Genomic DNA, 25,620 nt, shown 5'->3' with positions numbered 1-25,620 from the left:
AGAACTCTAGAAACCCAGGTGTAAGAGCTCATTTAATTATTAGATATGGCAAGAATAAGCAGCAACTACAAGGCAGGAAAACAATCTGAGGCAATTTAAGTGTAATAAAACATTAAAGTCAAAACAAAAATATTTTACTTTCACAACAAGTTTAATCCTTCAAATTTGCACAATGCCTGAACTTAAAATATGTACTTCAAGTGGACAAAAAAGCTGACCCTGCAGTTTCAATCAGCAATTGTCTACTGTGCTCCATGGACAGTAATTTGGCATTGCTTAGGAACATCACCACTGCATTAGTCAGAAATGACAACAAGGCATCAGCTGCATTTTAGAGAAATACTGAAAATCCGTTAACAATTTGATTCAGTATTTTTGTAATTTCCCAGAACAGGGATTTTCTATTATGATGTGAAAAAACCTGATGGGGTAGAAATCCTGACAACATACCTACATGTAAAACAGCTCTAATACAATTTACTTCAAACCATTATTCACAGATGCGTATTTACACTTGCACTGTGTGATAAACAACTGGGCGCATTTCAGTGTCTACTGATTTTAGAGAGAACTACCCATACGCAGTCCGGGACAAGATTCAGCTTTTAATGCTACTGCAACCAAGTTTGTGAAGAACAATTTTCAGTCTAACTTCGGACCAGAAATTAAGTTGAAAGACGACTAATCAAGATAAGGTACAGTTTTTCACGTAAAATTAATGGTACCAAATGGTTGCAAAATAATGGTACTGAAGTTGAAGTTTTACGATTATGATAATTTCAAATGTAAGTTTGTAGAACAGACTCTCAATGCAATGGCATTCCATAAAGTTATGTGCATTCAACAGCAAAAGTACAGCAAAAAGCTTAGCAGCACATGGTGGTGTAAAACAAAAACAGAACAGAGAATTTAGCTTGGAGCTTTGCAATCCTTCAAGTTATATATTTATCTTACAGTAACAATCCAAGCATACAGAGAAATACAGGTACATAAACAGTAGAATTTCTACAAAGCGACTCTCAATCTTAAGCTAATGAATACACTTGCTCTTCCAAAAAAAGGAATGGCAACAACATGGTATACATACAAATGGAATGGCTCATGTCAGAGACTTAGTGCTCCAACAGTTTTTTCATTTCAGCGAATCCATCTGGATTTCCATACTTGTTTAAAAGGAAGAGTAGGATCTGTTCATGCTTTTTAAGCTGTGGGATAAGCAGAAAGAATTAGAAATGTACAACTCTTTTTTTAAAAATGCTGATTTCAGATTAGCTCACCTAACCACTAACTCACCTAAGTCACCTATTAGTTAATGAATACGCAGATCATTTTTACTGTAAAATCTTCTGGAGGGGGAAAAAGCCAGCAGAACTGTAGCTGACTTCCCCTTGCCCCCTCCCCCTTTTTTTTTTTTTTCCAGAATAAGAAACCTCCTTGAATCGAACTATTAAATACTCAAATTAGGACCGAGATCAGGATCTTAAATCTGGCTATTCACACATGCCTATTTCCTGATGTTTTCAGTTATATTGGAATCTTCTGTCTTCTCTTCTTCTGTTGTGAGACTTTGAGCCAAACCTACCCAAGCAAGGAAGGATGACAGAAAAGAGAAAGTGACCAAACTGAAGTCAGAAAAGACATTAGGTAGATCAAACTGGAAGACCAAAGAGATACAGAGAGGGAAGGTAAAGGGAGGTTCACCAGCCTGCAGTGGAACAGAGAAATCAGCTACATTCAGGAACGGCATTGTTTTACTGCCTTTTGCCACTAAACTGCTGGTAACTTCGCTTAATCTGAATTGATAAAGGTCTAAATGACCCTGAACAGAAATGCTCTTTTCCCACCTCCAAAATATCATTAGTGCATATATTCGCTTTTGACCTTCCTGCTTCTGGCCGGGGAGAGGTGGGTAAGTTTGAACCACCCTTGAAAGGGGTCTTTAAAATTCAAAATTTTACTCATTCCTCTGACAAAGATCCTCACTTTGAGAAAGGCTGATGCATCTTTTCTGGTATACCTTAAGTTACTTTTAGTGATCTAAAGTTTTAATTTTTCATAAAGAGCCTAATTTAAAATAAAAAATGAGAAAGCTTAAACCCTGAAAGTTTTCAAAAAATACAGGAGTATATCATATCTCTAAGGGACACTTGGTTTTTGTTGGTTTTTTTTTCAAAAGGAAAAAAATAATCTTGCAACTGGCAAACACTGTTACAGATTCCAGTATTCTACTGCACTCAGATTCTCAGCCCTAGCACCATGACCGAAACTGTGACACATATTAATCTCTGCTACCTGAAATACACATTGTAAGAATTTTCTTACACGTGCAGCTGTCTGCCAAGTTGTATCCACAGCAAAACCCAGCCATATCACTGAAAAAACCCAGCTGCCCCTTTGTCCAAATGACACAGTTTATGGAAAACACCACAACTACCTTTACACAACAGACAAAAGCAGATCTCCTGAGCCTACATAATCTAGGAAAAAAAATTTAGAGCTGCATGTGTGGCAAAACATAGACTAACAAAGTCTGTGTGATCTATACACTATCCTCCCGCAATTTCAGGGTGCTCTAATTATTTACCACGTATAAAACAAACTGAGGAAAAGCATAGGGATATTAACTTCCCTACTCCCATTTGCTTCCCACATAAGGCTTCTTTTAAATTCTGGCAACATAAAAAAACGAGTATTGCTTGGACTAAATCTTACTTGCATTTTCAATTCTGCGCAGCAGCATTTGGTCTCACCTCCACTGCCTACAAAAAACAAAGCAAGTGAATGAACAAAATACATATGGACATTGTTTCCCTAATTTTAGAGGCGACGTGGAATTCTGCAAGATTTTTAGAAGGAAAAGTCACTTAGGCATCCCACAGTTCCCACACCCCACAGTTCTTCAAATTAAGTAATTTGAAGTAATTAAGTGAAAATATGCACCTTGATGTTCAGTATGTAAGTTTTCAGCACTGCTGGATTTTACCAAACCTTCCACTGCCAGTTTGTCAGCTACATTCAGACTTTCATTTTCACAAAGTTTCTCCACTGTTACTAAATTAACATTTCCATTAATCCCTTTCACTGTAATTGTGACGCATTTATTCAATACCATTTCTTTCAGCTTGTCAAGTAATAACGGAGACTGCTCAGCTTTCTCTATTCCTGCAAAAAAAAAAAAATACAGTCAAGTTTGTTCTATAAAGAATTCCCTTATGATACGACTTGAATCTTACACATAACAGTTTTTGAAAAGATGATGCTAAGTTTTCCTAATATAAATAGCTTAGATTCTACAGATAATTAACTAGAAACATACTTTCTAAAACAGCTTTCCCAGTATTAATCAGTATACTATTTCAGCAGAACATCACATCATTTATCAGTATCAAGGAATGAACGCTGTCATCAGAATAGGTACAGATTTATAACGTTCAAGAAAATCCGTCAGGGCTTTTTAGGGTGGGTTGTTGGTTGTTTTGGGGGGGTTATTTTTTGGTTTGTGGCTGTTTTTTGGGGGCGGGATTGTGTTCTTGTTTGTTTGTTTTTTACCTGCAAGTGAACATGTAATTGTTTGAAAAGGCAGCTTTAAGTATGAATCAGTGATTGGCAGCACCTCTGAAAGTGGTAAAGTTTCTGTGTTCCCATAGTCTGCGTATAGTACTTTCACTACAGACTGAGAAGCTTTTAGAACAAGAGCTCTGTACCAACGGCCATCACCTGAAAAGATTGGGACAAGAAGAATCACATGTACCATCTTATAAACACAGCTTAGTTTTCCAAGAATTTTAAAGTACTCTGATATATATAAAAGGCCGCTTGACAAGAAGCAAGCCTATAGAACAAGGGAATAGTTTCTGATTGCTGTATTCATAAAGTTTTGAGTGTTGCTTTCAGAATTTTGCTCAAATTATACAGATACGATTTTTACTACAATACTGTTTTAAGGATGCCTGCAGAGTGTATTTCTAGCTACTTGCTTTTGTTTTCCAATGCGTATTCTCTCTCAAAAAAACTTTTTAAAGTTAGATGTACTTTTTTGGTCTGCCTAGTTTGTTGGGTTTTTAAAATTTATCTGTCCTGCTTTCCATGAGGTGTTATCTGATCTAGTACCCAAGTTTATTTGCAGCACTTAGCCAGATACCCTGTAACAATCAAAATTTAATATTTATGAGTCAACACTACTTTTTTTTAAAAAAAATATTGAGCTAATCTATCAGCAGAGTATCTCTTCTGAAAGACTACGACAATAAATTAAGTTCCCTCACTGTTAAGAATACTTTTGACTTGAACTAACAGTTTGCTAAGCCTGGACAACTCGCTGAACAATCGGTTGTCACAGCCAGTGTCACTGCCTTGTGCTCACACAAAGCCACAACAACAACAACACCACCACAACCAGGCACCCACAAACGAGAAATGGATCTGCATAGATGCAAGCGCACTACTGCTCTGCCATGAATTTCATGCTTCTGTGACTCAAATACAATCAAATTTCACTTTAAACAGTAACTAGCGTGCTTTCCTCTTAAAGCTCTGTATGTTTTGCAGGGCACAACATATTCCATTCCTTATTTTCTCTCCTGGACTGTCAGACGGTTTCTTTGCCCTAAAGATGCAGCCTGGCTACCCTTTGTAACAGAATTAAGAGGTCTGGAAGCACTTTAAAGGCAGCATTTTGCCTTTTTCTAAAGCAAAAATGAAAGTTGTGTTTTACTGGTCAAGGAAATACAAGAGCAAATGATCGCCTCACCTGAAAACCTGGCACAACAGGCCTCCCCCAGTTTTGGCTTGAAGGGCTGGTTCTTACAAGTTTTACAATAGCCTTGTAGTTCAATCAACTGCCTCTGTAGCTTCTCTTGATCTGCAGAAAAAAACACATTTGATAACTAACCACATTTGGGTATAATGAAGAGCATTACTTACTTTTAAGCTCCCCTGTTCCCACCTTTTGCATTTTTTACATTTTTCTACTGTTTAAGCTACATTTCCATATGGTTTAGTTGCTATAGGCATTCGTTTTATTAACTAGCTTGCAATAGTGACTTCTTACAAACACTGAACACTTTTCCTTACCTTTGGTTTGAACTGGCACAACGTAGAACAAGTCTGGGCTTATAACTTCTGTTACACAGACAGATACAGTCTCATCTACAGCCAATTCAATCGGCTTCCAGTGCCCAAGTGAGGTTTCTAATAGAAATAGTAAGAAAATGCAGTGTACCGCTTTCCTCCAAACACATACATATTATAAGTAACTGTTACAGACTAAATTTTTGAATTTTAGAGACAACTGCATGTCAACTTCATTCAGTTCAAGAACTGAAATCTAAACCAAGAAAATTCTTAATTTGCTGTTCATAAACTATTAGCATGTAGAAGTGGCTAAAGTAAAAAAACACCTCAGAAAAATAAGATACTGGAAAGTAAACGACGGAAAAGTTTCAGTGGTAGCAAATTTGTCATTCTCTACTACCAAATATTCAAATAGTATCCATTTAAGACAAACACAGCAATTTCTATCTTTCTCTTTTTGTCTATAATGCCACCTGCAGGTCAGTTTTTACAGTTAAACACAAGCTGCCAATATGATCAAGACTACACATTTATTATTAAGTACAGTTAAACAGCAAGATCACAGTTAAAGGCTGGAATAGTGAAAATTCTTGCTCAATCTACAAGTTAACATTCGTTTAATTACCTTTTTTGTCATCAGACTTATTTGGGAAGTTTTTTTTATCTTGTAGAATTTCCTTTACAGCCAATTTTTCAGAAGTTAGTATCTCATTGATCACTTTTGGATGGCCTGTGGAATTGTCAATAAGCTCTACACCTGCCCCATCGCTGGAAAGGGAAGTTACTCTGGCTTGAAGCTTTATCCCTGAAGTGTACATATGAAATCTTGCTGTAGCTTCTGGAATCCACTTGCTATTACCAGGCTTTATACCTAAGGAGGTAGGAGAACTGTTCAAAATACCTCCATCAAGTGACTTTCTGCAACACTGTACTTTTGTTAAAGAAAAAAAACCTTTTTATTTTTTTTTTAAAGCACAACTCAAAATACCAAGGCTACTTTTACTATCTTAGGGATACACATTGTACTTCACTCAACTAGTATCCCTCTTGCTGCTGTCTTCTAAAATAACACATTCCCTCAGCACTCCCGAGTTTTATTTTCTACATAGTATGATATTCTACCAAGTAAATCCTTGTGCAGAAACAACGCTGTTAATACTGTTTATCAATCAGTTTAATATCGCCTTTTATCAAAGGAACAGAAAAACAAAGTGTTTTAAGAGACAAAAAAAACCAAACACCAGAAGACACCTTGACGAACTGTGGTTTTGAGCTTTGTCCTGTTTCCACATCTTTTATTTTTAAACCAAGTAGACTACGTTAGAAAGAAAGAATAATTCTGTAGAATTCTGAGTGATTTGGTGTGGAAAAGGAAGAGGCAGAGAATTGGTAGAAGACTGAGAAACAGCAGTACAGTGCCAAACTCCACAGGAATCAAATGAAACATCCCTACAGAGAACTGAAAAGCCAACTTGCTTCATAAGAACAGATGAACTCCTTTGCCTGCAAAAGTTTTGAGAAATAATTAAGTTGCACAAAAGCACATTTACTCCTAGCAAAGCAGCATCCAAAGCTAGTACGCACTACAGATGAAGCAGAACTAAACGACAAGTTCACTTTGACTGGTAAATCAGTGAATAACCTCCATGCAGATCACTCCACAGCACTGTCAGGAGTTCAGGAAGAGCCACCATAAATGCCAGTCTGCTGTGTAATAAGGCTAAAACAATGGCTTCCACAATTTCCAGAAGCTGAAAGCAACACAGACATTTATTATAAAAACAAGAAAAACCCCACAAAATAAAAAAAAAAAACAAAACCAGTTCTGTGAAGTATACCCTGCCACCACCTCCTTCCCTGAAAGCAGCAAGGCTCTAAATGCGACAGCTCTTATAAAAGAAAGAATCCGTAAGAAGTTCCACCTGAAAGCCAGCATTTAATTCCTTGAAATGGAAGTTTTAGGAATGAGGATGAGATCGGCCGTATTTTATCCAGTGGTACTTCCTCAACATTTCCATAATCCACAAAGAATACTTTAACAGTTCCATCTGAAGTAACATTTTGCACCAAAGCACGGTACCAGTTACCATCATCTAATTTTAAAAAAAGTTCAAAAAAGAAAAAAAAAATATTTCACACATTTAGTAAGTTTACCAGCATGTACTTTTTAGTAAATAAATCTAATTCTTTGCTATCCTCTACCAATGCAAACTACCCACTCTTTTTTTTTTTCTTTATGCTCACCCTTTAAAAAAAAAAAAAAAAAAAAAAAAAGAGTAGTCTTCTACTTACCAGAGAAAAAAGCACAGCAAGGATCTCCATTCTCAGGCTTAATGATATTTGGTGGAGTTTTCTGACAGTATTCAGACAATGATTTGTTAAGTAAATTCAGAGCAAGTAACTCTGAAAATTAGCAAGAAAAAAAACAAAGACAAGAGCAATGAAATAAGGTGACTTGAAGTTTATCAGTACTGTTTGCTGTATAGCTTACAAAAGATTTGATGGGAGATTTCTGTGAATTTTACAATTTCATAGAAGAACTCTTGACACTGAGTTGAACTATTTAGAATCAAAGAATCACAGAATTGTCTATGTTGGAAAAGATCGTCCACTCCAACCATCAACCTAACTCTGATAAAACAAAAAAACAACATCACTAAACCATGTCACTAAGCACTATGTCAACCTGTCTTTTGAATACCTCCAGGGATGGTGCCTCAACCACCCTGGGCAGCCCATTCCAATGCGTAAATGCTATTTAACTTACTACGCAGACCTATTAACAGGAAGAGGTGAGATAGCTGATATTTACTAACAAGTTAGTTCAACATGATAGCAAAGTGACCAGTAATTCTTCCTGCTAATCCACCAAGCATCCTTCATTCCAAAATCTAAAGTGTATTTTACAGCCAGGTAACACCAGGGGAATTCTCTAGTTCAGCCAGTGCATATGACACATTATAAGATCTCACTCTACTTGCTTATTTATTTTTTATACCAAGTCATTTAGCCTGCTCTACAACATCACTTTGAGGGGAAAGTTCAGTCACGTTTTAAAGGTGGTAAGCCACAAAGTATCTATACTATCCCTAGGTAAATCAAGGAATAAAGTTCCCTCACTTTTTATGATTTACCCCGTATTTTTGGTTTGAATGCATTTAACTTCCACTTCCAGCCTCTGAATTTCATCATGCTCTTTTTCCTACAGGTTAAAAAGCCGGTGGCTATCAGAAGTCTTTACACATGCAAACAAAGGAATAAGGTTTTTCTTTTTTTTTTAGCTTATCCAAGAGGAAGTCAAGTCTCAAAAGCTACATTTTCTCATTTTCATGCTACTTTATCTCTTTTGAATCTAAATTTTTAAAATTAGAAGAGGACAGAGTACTCAGAGAGCTCCAGTAAATATTGTATGGGCATAGGGAACAAGTTTTATTTGGTATCTTTTGTTTAGATATCCTTTGCCTAGATTATGGTAGGTCCTTTCACTTTTCTCTATGTTCTGAGAGTAGTTTTACGCGACCGCTTACCTTCAGCATTTTAAGATTTCAATCTCAGAGTCACTACATACCATGATCCAATTTCTTCATCATTCCACTTGTATTCTTAGATAAAAAAACCTCAGAGGTAAGCCTCGGTGCTACAAGCTCACTTGAAACAGCAATACATTAGCGCTATAATAAATGAAAAATCAGGAAGCAAACAAAATAGCAAGAAAAAAAAAGCTGAATAAACTTACCACTGTTATTTGAAATCTGACAGTAGAATTCTCCAGGATTGTACAGCGTACACACTATGACGTCTACTGTTTGTTTAAGAGTTAATTTGCTCCACTTGCAAATGCTTTTGTTCATTGTGTCCTCTACAGAGGACAGAGAAGAGAGAAGTAGAGGAAGGAAGATAAATTAGAGGATTTTTGCAGGGGGGAAAAAAAAAAACCCCACACAAAACCAAAAACCATCCTGAATAACTCATTCATGTCCTCAAACTTGTAATAAATAATCCAGCAGACTGATTACGGGTGAGGGCCTCTTTGCAGAATAAAAGCAAGAAAGAGAAATGTGCCAGTTGCTTAATGTATTTGATCACTACTGAGAAGGGCAAGCCATAGATGAGCAGGGAAGAGTAATCACACAAAGAGGTACAGACCAGGTGGTAATAACCTGAGCAAGAGGGACTCTGGGGAACCTTGGTTCCTGGGAAACAGGGTAGGGGGCATAGAACAGGGAAACAGCTGTCACCAGTAGTACTGGAAATGGTCTAAGGAGGAGAAAGAACTAAAAGATTAGTAGAAAGACCGGTTGCAGAAATTCACACTGTATATTATTAATAAGTTTCAGGTACCTTATATTTCACACAAGTTGTAGAACAGATCATGTGAAAACCAAATTATAGCCCCTTGGAGAAGCCACCGTTTCCACCATTAGCACATTATTAAATCTTCCTGTATTTTTCACAGCTGTACATTTGTTATAGCTTGTGGTAGGCAGCAACATGCAGAAATACTGTCAGCCTTTTTAAGGCTCAAGTCCAAGTGCCTGGGCTCCAACTTTGGTAGACCTTTCCAATTTTAAGTGTTTGGACTTTTTTCCTGAAAATGAAGCTCAAGAAAGTTTTGAGCTTCAAGTAGCCATGCTGAGACGCTGTTCCACCTACTTGGTACTGCATTCGCCAGTAGATTACTTTAGGAAGTCATACTGCCAACAGGCAAAGAAAATGAACCACAGAACAACCCCACCCCACCAAAAAATAATAAAATAAAAAATTCAAAAGAGGGACTCAACTCTTCTTTGTTTTCAGTGGAATACAAGACTGCCCTTCATACGGTAAGCAACTGCCAGAACCCTACTGAAAGGGACAAAGCACAGTTGGTATGTTTTGAGAAATACGCTCAAAGAAGTAGAAGCTAGTTGAATTTTCCACTCCAGAAGGAAGAAAGATTGACGACAAAAATAAAAATTAACAAACAGCTCAAAGTTTAGAGAAAGCTTTAAGAAGCTTAGCAACTGTGAAATACAATTGTTTATTCTTTCATGTGATGGTGAGATTTCTTCTAAGTAGTTCTCTAAACGAAAAAAATACATTGTTTATTAATTTCTGGCAAGTTCACTGAAATCTCCTCTTATACCATGCTGGATCACAGCAATCATTAAGTTTAAATAAAGCAAACAAGTTAATGAAATGTTATTTTTCAAGTTGACAGATCAATATATCTGTTGAAATTCCAACATAAAAAGAACAAGTTTTAAAACACATAAGACAAAAGTTGATAATCTGTTTAGAACCTGCATTCAAAAGCTCCCTCTTGGTGTGAGAAATTTAAAAAAAGGTGAGAAGAAACCAAGAAACCCATAAAGTATGAAACAGGTCCAGGATGGTGGCCAGAGATGAACATGTGTTTGCATATAACCATGAAAGTTACCGTTCATATGAATTTTATAAAAGATTCCTTACCCTCTGACAAAGATAAGGAATAAGCATGACCTGGCTACAAAGCATTTAGTGAGGAAGATCAAAATTAAGGGATTTGGACATAGCCTTGACAAAAAGACTTCCCCCAGTTTTCAGTACAGACCGATAAGGAGAGAATATATAGTTTTACCAGATACGGGATGGAAAAGAGGGGCTTAACATGCTTCATATGACAGAAGCTAGGAATCTTCCCACAATACAAAAAAATCTGACATAAAATTTACAAATCTCTCAAACTGAAGCTTTGGCCACCAAATGCAAAAAGGGCAATAGCCTTTTGGCATAGCCTTGAAGTTGTAGCTTGACTGCAGTCAAGCAGATTTTCAAGGAATAAACATGTGGGTTCAGGTTTAAAATACAGGACAATGCAGATCAAATAGTATTTGAACTAAAGGACAAGGGCATAAGAACAAGCAGGTATTAACTAGTCATATCATACTTCAACCAGAAATTGTAATGCTTCTAACCAGAGAAAGTGAAATTCTAGTATGGTCTTCCAGAAGTAAGCAAGTACAACTTTGTTATGTATGCACACGTATATACACATGCACAGACACACAGACACACAAGCAAACACACAATTTCTTCATGGCAAAGTGGCAAAGTTGCCACAGCTAAACTTCAGAGCTGTGAAGGCTAGACTTCATTACTCGGGCTGGAAAGCTCTTACCAGTTAAGAACTTGCATTCTTTGTACATACTCTAGTAGCAGGTTAAATAACGCCAGTTAGCAGGATGTGCTCGTACTCACCATTTGCTTTAACATTACTCATTCCGATTGCCGGTAAGGCCATCCTCAATTCCCCAGATGCACAGCCTTTCTCTATGAGAGAGCTTGATATATTTATTACTGGAGTCACCGATGCATCTACAAGCTCCACCACAGACCTAACATCATCTTTATCCACTACTTTTACTGTGAACACTTTGTCTTTCACCAGCTGGTTCATAAAAAGGGTAGTTTTTGAGGTCCAGGCTCCTAATGGTGGCTTTATACCTAAAAAAGTCACACAGTAAGGAAAGGTTCTGAGGACAGTCCAAGTCTCAACAATAAGTGGAAAGGTACAATGACACTGTTTAAAACAATAGATTAAGCAGCAGATATACCAAGTAACTTGCCCCAACTCATGCTTGTAACAAGATTCTGAATCCAATTATCTTGATTCTGAACTTTTGTAGTACTTTGATTTAATAAAAATCTAGCAAAGATCATGTACAATTAGCCTATTACACAAAGAGAACTCAGATTTAATTCTTCCTTAGTATGAGTGTCTAAGAAGTGTCAGTCTTTGGGTCTCGTGAATACAACCTAGAATTTTGAACAACATTAACCATCACTCAGCTAATGCATCTGCTACAGTAAGCTCCTTCCTCCTCAAAGGTTTACTCTTTACGCTACTAAATTTATTTCTAAGATACAAGTTATAACCAGAACTTTATAGTAACGGATTAGCAGAATTTGCCTTCCAGAAAGATATATTTTATACAGCAGTGATCTTTGACTCTAACCAGGAAACATCTTATCTAATCACTTTGTGTCCATGTTGTGTTTAGGATCTTTCTTTGTTCTAGGACACTCATTAGCAGCTACAGGCATCATGATTTGCCCCCAAGAAGAGATTTCTTTAGGTCACATGCCATATGCATTGGTTTCATCTCTTTATAAAGAGAGGCATTGTTTTATGTTTTCCTCCAAAGTAAGAAGCTAGAATGCTGCTCTGAACGTTACCAAAAAATTTTAAAAGCAGGTTAAATAACAAGTATTGTAAAGGAAAGATAGACATCAAGTATTCTAAAGGAAGGGTATGGAAGCAAAGGGGTGGCCTATCTTGCATAGTGATGGGAATAAACAAGGAAAATAAAAAGTTTCCAACAGCAGGTTATGCTGTTCTATGTACGACATACAAGTAGGTCAAAAGCAACAGATTACGATCCTGGCTTGAGACAGAAGGATGAACTAGAAAGAGACAAAGTCCTTTCCAACTTGACAGATTTCACAAGCCTACAGAGAGGAGTCTACCAGTAGTTTCACTAGATTTGGCCCAGGGGAAGGACACACATACGGTTCTGAACTTCAATATATGAAATGAAATTTTACCTTCCCCTGCAGTGTTAGAAACACAACAGATTTAAGAATTCCACAAATCCAGCAGGTGACTGAATTTTACTTAGAACAAAAACACATGCAAAACCTAACAGGTATGTTAAAACAGCAGTTTTCCAAACGTGTAATTGCAGGTCACCAGGTACATTAGGAAAGATTTGTCGCATGTTGTAGATATGCTGCAACAATTAAGAATTCTGGAAATAATCACGGAATCTGATTACTATTACCTCCAGCCTTCCTCGTATTTCAATATAAGACACTACAGATTGTTGTCTAACCCCACTTACTTGGCCTCTATACAGTTTGAAACAGTTTATCATTTATTTCATACCTGCCAAGGTACATCTTATGGCTTGAGCTGGCAAGTCCATTAATCTTGGAATCATCGGACGAAGTTTAGTCAGCGAAAGAACTTCACGATTACCATAATCTATATAGCCCACCAAAACACTATCTTCTGAAACATATTCTACAACAGCAGCACGATACCAAAGATTGTCTTCTAGAAAAGATGATACAGAGATTCATTGTACTTGCTTTTAACTTCTGAGATCAGAATGATTTTTTGGGGTAGACCACTATAAAAATATGTCAATCTCAGCATAAAAACCAGCAGCATTACAGCTCACACAAACCTTCACAACAGACAGATGTCATTATTTGCTACTAATCATTTTTAAAATCACTACCAAATGCTATCCATAGCTAAAACCAAACACAAATAAATGAAATCTATATGAAACATTTCTAAACTTAATTATAAAATGTGTTTATTTTTTCTGTAGTAAAGTGACACAAATTAAGAGTCATATTTTCACTTCATTTTTACCTGTGAACTGGGCACAACACACATTTCCAACAGCAGGACGGAAAGCTGGACTACTGGGAAATTTGTCACAATGTTCATTAAGAGACACCTGAAGCTCGGCAAGTTGACCTGATGTTAAAATATATAAATTTTGGAACATACATAGTCTTGTAATTATTACAAAAGTGCAAAAATCTCAAGTTCAAACTCTGGAAGAACATCTTGTAGTACAATGGAAATTATTTCAGATAATGTTTAACATAATACCAAAATAGTCATGAGATTAGGACTCTTCAATCAGTAAGATCAAAGAGTCCTCACATGAGTCTGAGGAATCACAGTGGTCAGAAGAACCGACAGGGAAAACCAGTCACAGGCTTATTCAACACAGGAACAAAACTGAAGCCAGTAGGAATTGAAACCAAGCTAGTGGAGGCATGCAAGAAAGAAACCAAGGAAGACAGCTCTTCAAACAACAGGCAGATGATGAGTGTCACTTCTTGCCGAAGGACAAGCTATGCTATGAGTCCACCCAGAATTCAAAGGCTGCGCAAGTACACAGAAGAGAAACCCACTGTAGGAGATACACCAAATCACATCAAGCTCCAAAAGCCCTTTTAGCTGGAAAAAAAATAAATGCTGGCTCTGACAGCACAAGGAGGACACATCACACAAATTTACTCTGCTCTTATTCTCCCCAGACATCTGTTTATGGGCACTGTGGGAGATGCACCAGAAATCCCTGCAGCCTAGTATTCTATACTATAGTGTTACTTATGGTCTTATGTTTTACTGTATCAGAAGACACCAAAGCAGGGGTTGGGCACTATTATCTGGCCTTCTCATACTCTGATATTCTCCCCATAACTATGTAACAAAGAAGTTCAGTCCACAAACCCAGCCTATTAAGGAAACACTTCCCTCCAGTGGTAAAGCAAAGGCATCATAGGAATAAACAAAGTAATTAGAAACTCACATGCATTTTTGGAACACATGGGAGAACACATTTAACATTAAATATTTCTGATACAAATTGACTTCAGATTGCTAAAATCCATGCCACACCACCTTTCTACTTTGCACTACCCAGACTGCTCACAAATTATCATCTTACAGGTGATTAAGTGATATTAATGGCTAACGCTGCCAAAAACATCCTCTACAACACCATGGCTCTTAACTGACTAAGGCATGGCCTTAGTCATCACCATTTCAGGATGGAAATCACCATTTCAGGTCAGGTCTTCTGATTCAATGGAATCACCATTTCAGGTCAAACTACAAGACCAGCAACACCTCCCTCCAACCACTCTCTAATGCAGAGAAAAATGCCATACTCATTATCTTACATCCCGTTTTCAATGTGTCACTTACAGGCATTGTGTGTCTGCTGACAGAAAAAGACTTCTGGATTTTGAACGCAGGAAACCACACCAGAAAATGCATCTCCAATACATACGGAGACACACTCTGTAACTGAATTCGCACAGTGAAGAAATTCTTCATCTTTCGGTATTTTTTCTTTACTTCCCTTAGAAACGCCTTGTGACACTGTACATGGGGGGGGAGGGAGGGGGAGGAAAAAGAGGTTACTGATCAAAAGCTGGATGACTTTGAAATGTACAACCTCCAACTTAACCAGTCAGGATTCAGAAACTTAAAACGCTGTGCTAAATTAAACAACAAAATTTAAACACACTGAAGCAGTTTTATTCTCTGAACTTTGAAGGCTCCTATCATATATCCATGAAATTAACGCTCTCAAAATCATCACTAAACAAGTACTTTATATTATTAAAGAGCATGGCAGGGGAACCTCAATCCATCCCACCCCTAACAGTTTGATACCAGCACCAGCAATAGAGGTGGAGAAGGACCACAGGTCAGCAGGAGAGCACCCGGATTGCAGCACAAAGGAATTCCAGCCACTAAGTCAGCTGCATCAGGGGCCCAACTTAAATGCCACTGGGCAAATGCACAGAGCACAGGGAATAAGTAAGAGGAGTTAAAGATGTGGCACATCTGCAGGGCTACAATCTTAGCGGCATCACAGAGATATGGTGGGATGGCTCCTGTGACTGGAGTGTTTGAATGGAAGGATACAGGCTCTTCAGGAAGGACAGGCAGGAGAGACAAGGAGGGGGTGTTGCCCTCTATGTCAAGGACCAGCTGGAGTGCATTGAGCTCCACCTGGGAACGGATGAGGAGCCGACCAAGACTTTATGGGTCAGGATTAAAGGGAGGGCAGGGACAGGTGACATTACAGCACAGGTCTGCTACAGGCTGCTGGACCAGGAAGACTGAGCAGATGAGGCCCTCTACACAACAGATACGAGCAGCCTCACATTCCCAAGCCCTGGTACTCATGGAGGACCTTAACCACCCCCAGTATCTGGTTAATATTCAAGATCACCTCCTTCAAGCTCAGGAGCAACGCATCTCAGCAAAGAAGAAGTCAGGCAAAAATGCCAGGAGGCCTGCATGGATGAACAACGAGCTCCTGGACAAACTCAAACACAAAAAGGAAGCCTACAGAAGGTGGAAGCAAGGACAGGTAGCCTGGGAGGAACACAGAGAAACTGTCCAAGCACTGAGGGATCAGGTTAGGAAAACTAGAGTCCAGAGTTAAGCTGATGACACCAAGCTGTGTGGAGCGGTCAACATCCTGGAGGGAAGGGATGCCTTCCAGAGGGACCTGGACTGGCTTTAGAGGTGGGCCCATGCAAACCTCATGAAGTTCAACAAGGCCAAGTGCAAGGTCCTGCACCTAGGTCAGGGCAATCCGAAGCACAAACACAGACTGGGAAGTGAATGGACTGAGAGCAGCCCTGAGGAGAAAGATTTGGAGGTGCTGGTGAATGAGAAGCTCAACATGAGCTGGCAATGTGTGCGTGCAGCCCAGAAAGCCAACAGCGTCCTGGGCTGCATCAAAAGAAGCATGGCCAGCAGGTCAAGGGAGGCGATTCTGCCCCTCTACTCTGCTCTGGTGAAACCCTATCAGGAGTACGAGTCCAGCTCTGGAGCCCCCAACGTAAGAAGGGGCGATTCCAGAGGAGGGCCACAAAGATGGCACGAAATATAGCAAAAGCTGGTAAAATTCTTAGTGGAACTAGAAACCAATACTATAATTTTTACAGTGTTAAAAATGCATGAGATCAAAGGAACAACATGGTCCCAAATTTGTATGCATCTATTAAAGCAAAAAAATAAACATGACAATCCAGAAAAAGCTGAATTTATTACAATTCTACTAGAAAAGTAACCTTACTAAAATTTTAGGTTATTAAGCATAACAAGTTTTTCAGGTACAGACATTTTAAGATGACCTCTAAATGGAAAGGTAAAATAAAATAAAATTTAAAAAAATATATAAATCAAGGGGTAGGTTAGGAGAGTGAAAAGAGAGAGGAGAGCAAAAGATAACACCCTCCTTTTAAAGGTATCGCACAGGGGTAGGAGCAGGGAAAGTGAACATGAAATACTTATTAATTGTGTTGGTTTTTTCCCTCCCCATGCTACCAAGTACTTACCAAAATCTGGAAGAACAATGTCGACAGCAAAACTCAACATCAGTTCCTCCTGTAATATGTCAACAACAGTTACTGAACAGCGCTTTCCTGTGAGCTGGGAAGAAAAGCTGGTAATGCCTTCACTCCATCCTTTTTCTTTTGTATCATAATTAGCAAAGGAACACTTAATGGCCTGGAAAAAATTACAAGGGATAGAAGGTTGTTTGCAACTAATAATTAAGGCCCTCAAAAACATCATCTTGCATATAGAAGTTAAAGCTGCTGTTGGAATTTGAAGCGCTATCAACTAACTTCTTTACAAGTACATTTCCTCTGACTGCCACTTTTTATAGTGGGAGACAACTAATTTGTAATGGAAGACATTAAATTAGTACGGCAATGAACTGACACCAACAGCTGTTTTTACTCCAAACAAAGTTTTCCCAAACTATAAGCAATTTTTCACTACTGCACGAGATCAGATCAGAACATGCAGGCAGATTGTTTCCTCTGGCGTGTAAGGACCATGTGAACTTCACCACCCTGCAGGTATTTTTTTTTTTTTTTAACCAGTTCAGAACCCAAGAATTCTGCAACTAGGAAGAAAAAGAGCCAGGTAGGCTTCCTCACTCCTACGGAGTAGCTAGGGACCATCTGAGAAGGTGAACCTTAGTGTAGTATAGCAGTTTTTATCCATCATTTTCACTGAACACAAAATACTGTGATAGTTACAGTTACACTGAGACATGAGTCACACTCATTTCAGAGCTATTAACTTAAAATACCACAGCTACTTTCAGGAAAATAGAACTCACACATGGAGGAAACAGCAATTCCATGTCTTTGTGCAGAGCTTTAACCCAAGAGAGTGGAACATTTTCTTCGTTTCCATGATCTATATAGAATACTTGTGCTTTCTTTTGCAATATATCCACATCTTTTACCAGTGCTCTGTTCCAGGTCTGTGTAGGAATAAGTGATAATCTTAGTAACAGCACAACATGTTTTGCTTTACTTCACCAGGTTTGTTTATCAAGGAAGGCACTGACCAATTCTGAAGCAACTCAAATGAACACAACTCACCGCAGTGTTGACTGGTGTGAAGATAAAATTCTACTCCTATGGATATCAGCTACTGTACAGTAAATCAAGAATCTCCTAACAATGGAGGAGAAAAAGGGGAAGAAATACAAAAAAAGGGTAGGAAGGGAAAAAGAAACTAGATGTGGCTATAGAAAAGCAAGCAGAAAACTCACGTAAGAAATGAATTAAGAATAACTTCCTTGAATAACCAGAATCGTATTCCAAAGTGTTCTAATTTGCTAAGAACACACATAGCCTTCAAGCAACAGTATGAACAAACAGTGCCCATACAGCTCAAGTACATAAACACACAGAAGTAAACCTTTTAGAGGGAGCAAGAAGATCAATACCTTACATTTGAGTTCCAGATGTTATAAAGTTAGTTACTACCAGAATTTCACCACAATAAACTGATCTCTAATTAGCAGCCTCCACTGGTAGAGGCATAAAAGCAAAATACGCAAAACATGAGCTCAACATTTTATAGACAATCAGGTATTACCTGATCCAGAGAACACCTTGCAACGCAGACTTCCCCTTTGATAGCAATATATTGTTCTTGAGTAACTGTGTTAGCGTAACAGTCTTGCAGTTTCACATAAAGCTTATTGATCTGGTCTAAAACTTCTGGAGAACTCATCTGTATATAAAATTCACTCGGACTCTTGAACTCTGTGACTGTACCCTAAAGAGAAAAGCCACAGCAGATGATACATATGCAAGAACAACCTAGAGTATATTACTTGGAATCAGCATTCATTTCAGTAAGTGCATCTCAACCTATACCTGATTTTGTTCTTTTATTTTGAATCTAGAAGTAATTAACTGCAGGGAACAAAACCAGTAATGTTGATCTTAGCAGAAATAATCTTCCTCACTTACTCCCCCTGTTCCTGTTTGCCTTTACTCATCTTTATTAAAATAAAGGAATTTTACATGTGAGCAAAATGAGACAAAGAGCTGAGGTGACACACAGCTATGTATGCTTAACAAAGCTTCAAATGCAAACTAACAAAGCATCATAGGAGTCTTAAAAAATAAAAGTACCTGTACTTCCATAGCTTTTTTGATCCCTAGAGTCTGAAGATCCGAAAGCATTATTTTCTTGATGGGTTCTTCTGCCTTGAGGAAATCCACAGATGTTGAATTACCCTATTTAAAACAGCTACAAGTTATGTTTAAACTGGAGTTGTTCAGCTGCAGCTACTTGTAGTAACAAATGAAAAAAGGAATTTTTATCATTTCAAGAAGCATGTAAAAAAGTGCTTTTTTTGACCTTCAATAAGAAGTCATACAGAGTTTGTATTACTCTTGAAAATAACTTAAAACATTGTCATAGAGATATACTGAACAGACAATGAAAAACAGGTGCTGAAGTCTCATTCACCTCTTCCTTTCACACCTGTTTTACAGGACAACTCAGATATTTTCTGCTTGTGATGGTCTCACAAATAGGAGGAATTGAATTTCACCTGCTTCCTTACATTTAGTGTAACATACCTAATGCATACCATCTGTGTCAGCCTAGAAACATTAGGAAAAATAATCTTATACACATCGTTAGGGAAAACCTCTTTTACATTTGGACCAACATACTGCAGACAATGCAGAACGAAAGAGATTACTCTTACAACTGCCAAATTAATTGTTTACTTGCAACAAAGATCCTTCTAGAACATTTTCCATAAAAACACATCTCACACTACAGTAGCAAAATACATTAAAGATTGTTCAATGTGCAATATAAGCTCTTCCTTCCACCAAACTTGCTCAAGATTCAGATGAACCAGCGAAAAATAAAACCTTCTGTTATTTCAAAATAAATTTGCTACAAATTGTTTACTCATATTGTATGACCTCTCGATATAAAGGTTCCTCACTATCAGTTGATCAGTTTTACTAGAACACAGTCACAGCTTTCTGCTGTGTGTATCTATCAGAACGAAGTGACAGAAGTCTCATCACCCAAAATGAAGCCTCCTTTCTAAATTACTTCAAAAAGTTAAGCAGATGAATGAGCTACTTCAAAGCAGCGTATGACAAAGGAGCTTTCTTGGACAGTGCAAACATGGGGCTAGTTGGAGGTATCCAGATTTACTCGCTTAAGTATCATTCCAAGAAACGACGAAGTCAGCAAAATTATCTGCAGAAGAGTTCACAGGAAGACTACAAGAAATGTTTGGCTGAAAGTAAGATCAAGAGAGGCTTCAAAACATTACAAAGGAGAACTGTGTCATGTTTAATTCCTGCTACAGCAAAGAAACAAAAGCTTATCTGCATCTCTTACTATACAATACTACATTACATGTATTTCTCAAATAATTTACAAGGCTCCAAGCATCAGTTTATGATCTACACAGAAAACAAGAAGATACCAGAATTTTTCTGAATTAGACAAGCTACATCTATTTCCTTCCTAAAATGCAACATCACACATGTCTTGATTTTTAACCTTTTCACAAATGTTTTTTCAAACAAAAACAAGTTGTCTGATAGGCTAAGATTGCTAAGGCTCTAGAAGTAATATTTTATTATTAACTTTTGATTTGAAGCACTGATCTTTCTAAAATTAGTAGATTATAATATTTGGAATTTGTTCCTTTCCTGTACAAGTTAAATTACATATATTGCAACTAGCTCACAGTAAATCCAGTCAAGACATAGTGAAAATCATATGCTATACCTTAAGATAAACTCCCTTCTCAGTTTTATCAGGTAACTTGCCTCCGTTGTTATTACTTACACTGTAATAATTAAAAAAAAAAAAAGTTAATTTTGAAGAACTAGACAAGTAGCATTCATAACACTTACTTACAAATAAGAAAAAGGCTGTGTTCATAGTATGTGGGTTTTGTCAACCCTTATTCCTCCCCCAAGAAAATGCAGAATGTTAGATTTATTAGATCCCTGTCATGCAACACTTGGTCTGTTTTCCCTGATGCCATCAACAAAACCTAAATTAATTTTGATTAAAATGGAGAATGTTGTGGGGTTCTGCTAACACTGTGATCACAAGCAAAACTTAAGAACTATAAAAACATAAAAAAAATGTTGCTATTTCAATTGAATATGTAAGTAATATCCAGATAACATAGATATCCAGATAACCAGATTGTCCCCCCATTCAGACACTGTAAAAAAAACTTGCAGAAAAAAAGCCATCTCCCTTGTAAACTTTTATTATGGACACCTGCTTGCAGGTTCACTGCACTGCTATCATCATGCTAGAGATTGTTGGTTTAAATGCTCAGATCACTCCCCTAAACTGTTCCAAAGCCAGCCAGTCCATTTATTCTGTGTCATAACATAATGGTGCTTACTTTAATTGAAACAGATTAGAGAGTGATCTCTTGAGCACCTAAACTAGCATAATGAGCAGCTAGAGAATGGCCTGGCTGAGACAACTTCTTCTAATTGAGCTGTGCTCATCAAAGATAAAATATCCATGAAGTTTACTGAGGCTACAGTTAGATTCAAAGGATGACTCTTCAGAGTCTGTTAAATGCAATCCATTAACAATGCCACTGCTGAAAAGCACGGTCTCATTTGTCCTCCCTTCCCCATGTCATCAACAGCAATAACAAAGTCATATGATAAACTGGTATTCTTTACTGCATGCTCACATAGTTCTGACACAAGTATAATGCTTTTGCTTTAAATCACACTACAGAACACCTTAAGAACTCCAACAATATACTTCAAGTCACTTTTCTAAAGCAGCAGAGCTGAGTTTTCGGACAGGTATGAGATAATGTAGTACTAGCCTAAGAATAAGCAACATATTTTACTGTAAGAGTGCTCTTATGTGGTCTTTTAAGTTGTCTTGGGAGGGATATTGCCTTTCAGTAAAGATTATTTGGCAGAACTTTTAACAAACTTACTTCTGTTTAACTGGCTCACATACAACACTATGTGTTGACCAATCTTTCTTCTGACAATCTGCAGAGCAATAGTATATTTGCTTACACTGGGAACATCTGAGGGATCCTAAAAAAAAATTAATAGGGTAAAAAGGAATGTCAGAGAGAAACATCTATATCAGAAAAGGCAACAGCTGTTAAGATAGTCTCCATGTATTATTAAATATCTGCTTCACAAGACAGTTCCGCTACAGTTCTAAGCACATGCAAATAGGTATTTGTACTCACATATACCTATCAGACATTACTGCCCCAGATGTCTCAAATTCCTTCTATACTTAAGAAGGGAAAAAAAAACCACCAAAGATTTTTCATTAAGGAGATGCTCTCTTCTGTTTATCAGTTCTGTAACTCCAACTATGTTCCAAATAGTCACTATACTTGCATCTGAGAGATTAGAATACACATGTATTTTAAGACATTTCTAAGCAAACCCTCTGACCTGGTTTCACTGATAAATATACTATGCATCACAGACTACAGGACAACAGGCACTTACCAAACAGACCACAATGATGGCAAGTCCTCATTTGAGGGGCTGATACTAATGAATTAAAGAGACTCTTCTCATAGCCAATAGAGAAAACATTTTCAGAGGAATATTGCAATTTCTTTGGCTTCTCATGAACCAAGTCAGAATGCGACACCTGTGGAAGAAAAATCTGAAGTGAATCTTACCAGAAAAAAAGCTGCCCATTAGGGTATAAATATTCTAATATACCAAAATGTGACAACAAAGACAAAACTTCAAAGTTCTAGAAAGAGCAATGTATGCTGATCTCTTCTGCTCTCTATAAATGTTCAGAATATTTGGGGCAATTATAAAGTGCAGTAACTCACAGTATTTCCTTTATTGGCTGCAGCTGTCAACAGCGAGTTCCCTCTGCCGGTTATGCCTTCCACGGAACTTCCTAGAAATGTAAGTATTTGCAAAGGGATATGATTAAAAACACTAAAGTCTGCATTTGCTATGGAGTATTTTTATTAAGACACAAGGCTCTTATCTACTCCTACAATTCTGCTAGCACGTTTGAGATGCTAGGACCATGTCACACTGTGGAAGTCACTTCTTGTTATCGCTCCGACACCACACTTATTCAAACCTACCATCAGTGATATTATTAAAGCAACAGTTTTACCGCTCTGTGCTTATCGCTCCAGATAAGTCTTAATGTCCTCCATCCACAAATTTAATTAAATTTGTTCAGCAGGAACAAAAAGCATTTAAATAATTTCCAATATCCATAGGGCAAAAATTCAGAATATGTGATTTTACAGTAGCTGAAACAGAACAAGTTTATTTCAATACTGTTAAACATGTAGTCTATGTTAAGTTTATCCTTATGCATAGTTTTGTCACATCAACACGTATTCAGAAATAAAATACTCTGAAATAAGATTCTGACTTTCCAGTGAGTGCCTTATAAGCCTTGTAGTCTTTCCAGTGAGTTTATTATTTATCAAACCACTCTTACAGGACAAACATTCAGATAAGGCTGCATACCAATATACTAGGAACTTTGTTTTTATAAGTGGGCAACTCACAAAAAACTTGTTTCAGTTGGAGACTACCCATACCATTCAGAGCTTGCTCCACTCTGGCAGATGTATTAGCCCAAGTTCTCCACCAGCCAACATAAAGCTCATGTGGCCTTTTTTTCTCCCCCTGGAAGCAAGCTGATCTTGTACACTTTGCCTAAACTAAAACTCTTGCCTAACATGAAATCAAATTTCACGAACACTCCAGCTCCAAGATGGCTGTACACCAAGCTATCTCAGATCTCCCAGAAACAAGTCCTTCCCTCCTCTTTCCCCTCCCATTAGGGGTAAAAGAGAACATGGATCAGACAGTACTTGAGGCACTGATGAAGGCAAGAAACGCTGCTGGAGGAACTCCGACTCCCACAGGATGTATCTCTGCCAAATTCCCCAGTACTCCAATTATCCTGTTTTCTCAATTATCTAAGACATTCCAGCCCACACAACTTTGGATAATTAGGAGTTAGATGTATTTATAAGCCATACTCATACCAATGATGTTTATCAATAATCAAGCATATACACCATTACAGAAGAACAAAGTCAAGATGCCTTTGTCAAGCTTTGGACAAAGTCTCTCTTTTGTTACACTTGTGCTGCAGCTAAAACTTTGTGCATTGTTTCAACACTTGGCAAAAAATACCCTCTATGTTTGTTCACAAAATACTGACTTTTCTTAGATATTTCAGAAACTCAGCCTCAAAACTGAGAGCTTTTCAACAGGAAGTCAGCGCTTGTGATTCTGCTGCTTGAACCTCCACCTACAGCTTTATTACCTTTGTTCTTCGTGCGAAGTGTTTCCGCCATCATGTAAATGTTCAGATCAGAGTATGACGGAATGCCGCTGTACGTCAGGAAACTACAAAAGCATGGATTTAAAGATTAATTCAGGCAGGCACACAAATTAAATATTAAAATATTTTAAAGTCATGTTCTGAAGCTACACTTAAGCATCAGTTTTAGAAGACTAACTTCCTTATTTAATTTGTATGGTAAAAAGTAAAATACTTTGGGCGTTAAAGATCTCCAGAACAAACACTCCAGGTTAAAAAATAATTGACGAAGAGCCCTTCATGAGAGCACTGAGGAACAGGAGGGCCGTCACAACCTGCACTTTAAGGGAGCTGGACTCACAAGTGCCCCTTCTCTCTTGAGGAGACCTCACTGATTTAGATAAATCACCCCTATTTTGAAGCATAAGCTGCACTGATGGGCTCCAGGCAAAGCCCTGGGCGAAGGCCCTGGAACCACCAGCCATTTCTGAGGGGGCAGAGCCATTGCCTGAGGGGCGACTGCTGTCCCAGGCTCTGCCAAAACGAACCTTTAGCACCTGCTTTCCCAATGCTAACATGCAATATAACTATTTTAAATAGAAAAATACTCTCTCACCATGCTATTTGGGAGAAATCAAATTAAAATGAACTCGCAAATAAAGTGGAGCGGTCTTTGGGCACACGAATTGACAGAGCAATCAACTCAACCACAAACGGGCTTTCACAACCGCAACCGAGCAGCAACAGTATGTGCTACTTTAATTCTCTGAGAATAAAATTCAACATGCCCACCCCACAGGCTCCAGCCGAGGCTCGGCCGCTGCCGGCGCCGGCCGGGCCGCCCTCCCCGCGCCCCTTCTCTCCCGCAGGGCAGCGCTGGACCCTGCCGCGCCACACGGGAGGCCGGGCCGGCCCCTCCCTCGAGGACCCGTCGGCTGGAGAGGAAGCACCGGCCCCAGGACGGGAGAGGCGACTCCCCGCAGCTCGTCCCCCTCGGCGGCGGCCCGGCGGCGGGGCGGGACGGCGGCACGTGCTGCCCGGCTGGTGGGAGCCTGCGCCGCCATCTTACCCGGGAAGGGGCGGGCAGAGCAACCCCCCTGCACTGAGCGGCAGCCGCCTGTGAGATGAAGCGACAGGTTAGAAGGGCTGAGGAGACCCCTAGCTGCGGGCGGGGAGGGTGGGTCAGGCCCCCTCAGTGGGTGGGCGGGTGGGCGGGTAGGTAGGTAGGTAGGTAGGTGGGTGGGCGCCATTACTGGCACTGCTCACTGGTGCCACTCCGGTCATGTCGCCTGTCCCTAGGCTTGTCCCGCAGAGCTCCGTTGTTTTCACTTCAACTATGG

General features: G+C 38.6%; 1 protein-coding gene across 1 annotated transcript; it reads right to left on the bottom strand.

Moving 5' to 3' along the window:
* Positions 1 to 1,112: 1,112 nt before the first annotated feature.
* On the bottom strand, positions 1,113 to 24,359 carry TDRD1 (tudor domain containing 1). Its single transcript, XM_074158933.1, has 24 exons — positions 24,284 to 24,359; positions 22,809 to 22,879; positions 22,468 to 22,615; positions 21,930 to 22,035; positions 20,732 to 20,792; positions 19,096 to 19,200; positions 18,551 to 18,733; positions 17,781 to 17,927; positions 16,939 to 17,158; positions 15,870 to 15,872; positions 14,831 to 15,007; positions 13,478 to 13,585; positions 12,980 to 13,150; positions 11,293 to 11,538; positions 8,810 to 8,932; positions 7,366 to 7,476; positions 6,996 to 7,166; positions 5,699 to 5,944; positions 5,074 to 5,190; positions 4,751 to 4,861; positions 3,550 to 3,717; positions 2,941 to 3,162; positions 2,713 to 2,759; positions 1,113 to 1,205 (listed from the first exon to the last, which is right to left on the bottom strand). Exons 1-24 carry the CDS (start codon positions 24,315 to 24,317, stop codon positions 1,113 to 1,115), a joined length of 3,189 nt encoding a protein of 1,062 aa, XP_074015034.1. The 5' UTR covers positions 24,318 to 24,359.
* Positions 24,360 to 25,620: the final 1,261 nt, after the last annotated feature.

Source organism: Numenius arquata, chromosome 15 (genome assembly GCF_964106895.1).
Source record: "Numenius arquata chromosome 15, bNumArq3.hap1.1, whole genome shotgun sequence".
In the NCBI taxonomy this organism is placed as follows: domain Eukaryota; kingdom Metazoa; phylum Chordata; class Aves; order Charadriiformes; family Scolopacidae; genus Numenius; species Numenius arquata.
The sequence above is the reverse complement of the archived record's forward strand: the minus strand, read 5'-3'. Positions and strand labels throughout refer to the sequence as shown.

Coding starts and splice junctions, on each gene's coding strand:
- TDRD1 (XM_074158933.1), bottom strand. CDS start 24,317: ATGATGGCGGAAACACTTCGCACGAAGAACAAAG. Junction 13,151..13,477: donor GTGTTGTGCCCAGTTCACAG/GTAAAAATGAAG, acceptor CATCTTTTCTAG/AAGACAATCTTTGGTATCGT. Junction 3,718..4,750: donor CTGTTGTGCCAGGTTTTCAG/GTGAGGCGATCA, acceptor CAATCTTTTCAG/GTGATGGCCGTTGGTACAGA.